Source organism: Zalophus californianus, chromosome 10, assembly GCF_009762305.2.
Source record: "Zalophus californianus isolate mZalCal1 chromosome 10, mZalCal1.pri.v2, whole genome shotgun sequence".
NCBI lineage: Eukaryota > Metazoa > Chordata > Mammalia > Carnivora > Otariidae > Zalophus > Zalophus californianus.
The window spans coordinates 71,713,218-71,718,942 of NC_045604.1; the positions used below are offsets into that span (position 1 = coordinate 71,713,218).

General features: G+C 49.7%; 1 protein-coding gene across 1 annotated transcript; it reads left to right on the forward strand.

The window, feature by feature from the left end:
• Positions 1 to 3,244: 3,244 nt before the first annotated feature.
• Positions 3,245 to 3,562, forward strand: LOC113932564 (10 kDa heat shock protein, mitochondrial-like). Its single transcript, XM_035722207.1, has one exon. The coding sequence runs from the start codon at positions 3,245 to 3,247 to the stop codon at positions 3,560 to 3,562; it is 318 nt and encodes a 105-aa protein (XP_035578100.1).
• The last annotated feature ends 2,163 nt before the right edge of the window (positions 3,563 to 5,725 follow it).

Genomic DNA, 5,725 nt, shown 5'->3' on the forward strand with positions numbered 1-5,725 from the left:
CGAATGACTTTCCAACGCGGTTTTACGGACTGCAGCATGCCACTACGGGGACGGGAGACCATGCATCCTGCTGTCCTGACGCCGGCTGCATCCCGGTCCTCTCCAGCTGCTCTACAAGCCTTTAAGTAGCCCTGGGTTTTCCTGGGACGAAGCTCTAGAAGGGAGACCGCTGCTCACGGGGAGGACCAGCAACTCCCACGCTCCCCGCGGCCCCACGCGTCCTTGCCCACCGGTGCTGTCACCGAGAGAATGGTAATCATAATAGCGACAACAGCAGCACGCTCCGCCTCTCAGGTGAGCACCGCCTCCGCGCTGGCTCCCGGGGTTCCCACCGCCCGCACCCGGGCCGAGGCAGCCAGCGGCCGATTGGGGGAGCCTCCCCAGCAGAAGGAGCGCGCAGCGGCTCCCACCCGCCTTCCGCAGGTGTGGGCGTAGGCGATCCGGCCAACAGGGTTCCTCCGTAACCACCTGCAGCGCCCCACCCCTGTCGCACGCACCACCTGTAACCGCCCACGCAACTCATTGTTTGTACCCACTGCTTCTCGCCCGGTCCCCCAGACAGAAGCTCTAGCACCCCGGAGCAGGGGTCTTTGTGGATTTGGGTCCCTGATACGTCCCTGTGGATCTGGAGCTGATGGAGAACAGGGAGGGGGGCACGCCGAGGGGTGCCGGGAGTCGGAGGACCGGCTGGCTCCACGGGACCTGCACCTGCACCGGCCCGGGAGGGGGGGCACTTCCAGCAGCAGCTTTATGGCAACAGGAGGGAGGCGCAGGGGCGGGGGTGTCAGGACAGCGTGGGGGTTTCTGGAGAGGAGCAGCGTCTTCACTCTGCAAAGGCTGAGGACGCGCAGCCGGAACACTGGGGGCTCCGGCCCGGCGAAGGGCGGATCGAGGGGTCCTTGCGGGCCTGGGGAGGGTCGCGGTGAGCAGAGGGCCCGGGGCGCGGTGCGGAGTGGAGGCGGGGGCGTCCCCGTACCTGGGGCGGCAGTTGGGCTGATACTAGGGCCGCTCAGGTCGCCGCCCGCCAAGTGTCCAGGAAAGCAGCGCCCAAGCCCGCAGCTCCGAGACCCGCAGCTCCCCACTGTGGTCCGGGTCCCCACCGCACTAGGTGGTCAGAGAACGACAAGCGTCCAGCGGCTGTGGGCTGTGGGTGGGGCTGGACCGGAGGGCAAGGGAGGGACCGTGGGCGAGGGAGGAGGCGCCAGGTCTCATGGGATCCTGAGATCACCACCGGAGCCAAAATCAAGAGTCAGTCCCTAACCGACTGAGTTACCAGGCGTCCCCCTTTGCCGTTTTATGTTGGCATAATTTCACACCCGTAGGAAAGTTGCAAGAAGTGTAAAAGCATTCCTATATGCTCTTCACCCAGATTTCCCAAATGTTAGGAATGAAGCCAGCCACGGGTTAGTATTTATAATAGCTGGATTTAGAACTGCAGTATCCCCCAAGAAAAGAACTAAATTGTATAGCTAGTCATATAAAATAAGCCTATGACATAGGGGATGTTTACAATGTAGAGTTCAGTGAAAAGCCAGAGACCCACGAAAATAATTGCTGTGCAGTGTTTTCTCAATGACGTAAAATTAAAATAGAGATTTGTTCTCAAAAGGATTGAAAAGAGGGGCACCTGGGTGGCTCAGTCTGTTAAGCTCCAGCCTCTTGATTTCGGCTCAGGTCGTGATCTTGGGGGTCATGAGATCTAGCCCATGTCCTACACCTTACTCAGTGCAGAGTCGGCTTGAGATTCTCTCCCTCTCCCTCTACCCCACCTCCCGCTCTCGCTCTCTCTCTCTCTCTCACCCCAAACAAAATCTTAAAAAAAAAAAAAACTGAAAAGAAGATGACACCTAGAAAATGAAGGGACCCAGAACAGCCAAAACCATCCTGAAAAAGATTAAGGTTGGAGAACTCACACTCTGATTTCAAAACTTACTACAAAGGAGCAATAGTCAAGACAGTGTGGTCCTGGTATAAGAAGGGCCATAGACCAATGAAATAAAATGGAGAGTCCAGAAATAAACCCTCTTATTTATGGCCAACTGATTTTCGAGGGAGCCAAAACAACTAAATGGGGGAATAATAGTTTCATTTTCAACAAATGGTAGTGGGGGGGGGCGCCTGGGTGGCTCAGTCGCCTTCGGCTCAGGTCATGATCCCGGGGTCCTGGGATCGAGCCCCGCATCTGGCTCCCCGCTCGGCGGGAAAGCCTGCTTCTCCCTCCCCCACTCCCCCTGCTTGTGTTCCCTCTCTCGCTCTGTCTCTCTCTTTCAAATAAATAAATAAATAAATAAATCTTTAAAAAAAAATGGTAGTGGGACCACTACGTGGAAAAGATATCCACGTGAAAAAGAATGAAGTTGGAGCCCTACCTCACCCCATATACAAAAAATAACTGAAAACGGGTCTAAGACTCAAATGTAGGAGTTAAAGTATAAAACTCTTAAAATACATACAGAGTAAATCTTTGTCAACTTGGATTAGAGAGTGATTATTTTATTTTACTCGCTTATTAGAGGGAGAGAGCACAAGTGAAGGGAGAGGCAGAGGGAGAAGCAGGCTCCCTGCTGAGCAGAGAGCCCCACAAGGGGCTTGATCCCAGGACCCTGGGATCATGACCTGAGCAAAAGGCAGATGCTCAACTGACTGAGCTACCCAGGCACCCCGAGGCAGTGATTTCTTAGATATGACACCAAAAACACAAGAAACAACAACAAAAAATGAAGTTCCATTGTTTTTGCTGTTCAGTTTGGGTGCTGGGGGGGTAAAAATGTAGTGCTTTTAGAATGTGTTGGCTAAATCACAGGGGTGAAAAGTGCAGCCTGGGGAATACAGTGATACTGTAATAACCTTGTGTAGTGACAGGTGTGACCACCCTCATTGTGGTGTGCTGTTGCCTAGTATATAGAATTGTCCAGTCACAATGTTGTACACAATTATGTATGTATTAAGACATTAATGTAACATTGTTCATCAACTAGACTTCAGTAAGAGCAAAGTGTAAAACAAGCAATTAACAGTAAATATGCAAAAGCTGGGCGCCTGAGTGGCTCAGTCCGTTAAGGGTCTGCCTTTGGCTCAGGTTATGATCGCAGGGTCCTGGGATCGAGCCCCGCATTAGGCTCCCTGCGCTGCTTCTTTCTCTCTCCCTCTGCCCCTCTCCATGCTCATGCTCTCTCTCTCTCAAATAAATGAAATCTTTTTAAAAAATTGCAAAAGCAGAGTACCTACTGCGGCGGTCGGCGTCATGGCAGGGGAGGCGTTTAGAAAATTTCTTCCCCTCTTTGACCGAGTTTTAGTTGAAAGGAGTGCAGCTGAAACTGTAACCAAAGGAGGTATTATGCTTCCAGAAAAATCTCAAGGAAAAGTGTTGCAAGCAACAGTAGTAGCTGTTGGATCAGGCTCTAAAGGAAAGGGTGGAGAGATTCATCCAGTTAGTGTGAAAGTTGGAGATAAAGTTCTCCCAGAATATGGAGGCACCAAAGTAGTTCTAGATGACAAGGATTATTTCTTATTTAGAGATGGTGACATTCTCAGAAAGTATGTGGACAGAAATCATTATTAAAATGGCATGAAGTGAAGCTGCCCATTCCAGTGAAGTTGTGAAATCTTTCATCATGTAAATAATTTTCATGTCTCTCTTTTATAATAAACTAATGGTATCCAAACTAAAAAAAAAAAAAAAATTGCAAAAGCTTGGGGCACCTGGTTGGCTCAATTAAGTGTCTCCCTCTGCCCCTCCCCCTACTTGTGTTCCCACTCTCAAGTAAATAAATAAATAAAATCTTAAAAAAAAAAAAAAACACAATGAGATACCATTTCATATCTACCCACATGGCTATACTCAGATAATAGCAAGTGTTGACAAGGATGTGGAGAAAACAAAATCCTCATAAGCTGCTCACAGGAATGTGAAATGGTGAGGACCCTGTGGAAAACAGTCTAGCAGTTCCTCAAATGGCTAAACATAGGGTTACCATATGACCAAGCAATTCCACTCCTAGGTGCACACCCCAAAGAACTGAAAACATACGTACACACAGAAATCTGGACATGAATGCTCATAGCAGCATGAGTCATAGTAGCCAAAACCTGGAAACAACCCAAATGCTTATCGACAGATTAACGGATATACAAATCGTGGTCTATATATACAATGCAATATTATTTGGCCATTACAAAACCAAAATGCTTCCACAGGCTGCAGCATGGATGAACTCTGAAAACTCCAGGCATGGGGCGCTTGGGTGGCTCAGTCAGTTAAGCATCTGCTTTTAGCTGGGGTCATGACCTCTGGGTCCTGAGAGGGAGCCCCACATGGGGCTCTCTGCTCAACGGCGAGTCTGCTTCTCCCTCTCCCACTCCCTCTGTGATCTCTCTCGCTCTTTCAAATAAATAAATAAAATCTTAAAAAAAATAAAAGAAATTTAAAAAAAGAAAACACCAGGCTAAGTGAAATAAGCCAGACAGAAAACACCACATATCGTATGATTCCATTTATATGAGTGTCCAATATAGGCACATCTATACAGACAGATGAATACTTGCCTAGGGTCATGGGGTGAGGGACTTCACAATGGCTACAGGTTTCTTTCTGGAGCAAAGAAAATGTTCTAAACCTGATTGTGGTGATGTTCGCACATCTTTAGGAATACACTGAAACACACTGAATTGTACACTGTTTTTTTTATTTTTGCAAATCTCAACGTAGGCCTAAAGAAATACTAGAGGTTCTCATATGTGCTTTGGCAATCGACCTGGTACAACATCGTCATGTCACCTTTGCAAAATCCCCAGGGACCTCTAGGAAGCCCCCCCAGACTACACTTTGAGAACCATTACCCTTACTGTAAAATTCGTATTTCCCCCTTTGTAATTAATAAGTATCTTTGGGATTATGTAAATACCATTTCCTTGTTAGGTTTTCACCCTCCAACTTTAGTGGCCATTGATGATTTTTGCCCAAATCAGCTATTAATTAGGACGGTTGACAAATGGTGATCATCCTTTCTGCATTTCTTAGTTGACCTTCTACTGTAAGAAAGAGCTTTCCCTTCTCCCCATTTACTTTTTTTTTTTTAGAAAAGGAGCAAGAAAATGGGGTTGGGGTGGGGGGAGTAAGGGGTGGGGTGGGCGGAAGGGCAGGGGAGAGGGAGAGGGAGAGGGAGAATCTCAAACTGACTCCACACCCAGCACAGAGCCTACCGGATTAGGGGATGGATCTCACGACCCTGAGATCATGACCCTAGCCAAAACCAAGAGTGAGGCGCTTAGCCAACTGAGCCACCCAGGTGGCCCAGCTTTGGGGTGGAGTCATTTGAAGGTTTTAACAAGGTGTATAAAAAATTTCCTTCTGCTGGCTAAAGAAAGTGACACGTCTAATACGATATTTAAACAAATGCTCCCGCTTAGCGAGCACGGAGTCAAATCCTGCGGGGGGCCCGGAATTAAGCCCTGCAACTACCTGGTCTCAGAGCCCCCGCCCAGAATCCCCAGTCCCAGCCGCCTGTCCGGCCGACGCCCCGCCCCCGGACGCCCTCGCCCAATCCTGAGCTTGCCCCGCCCCTTTCGCAAACCCTTGCCCCATATCCCCGCGCCGATTGGTCAGGCCGCCAACTCGGCGCCGCTCACAGAAGAGCCGGAGAAGCGGAGTTTGCTCAAGGAATGGGGCCCCGCGGCCCTGCTGCGCATGCTCGCTGGGAGCCCGCTTGGGCGTTCCAAGAGGTCC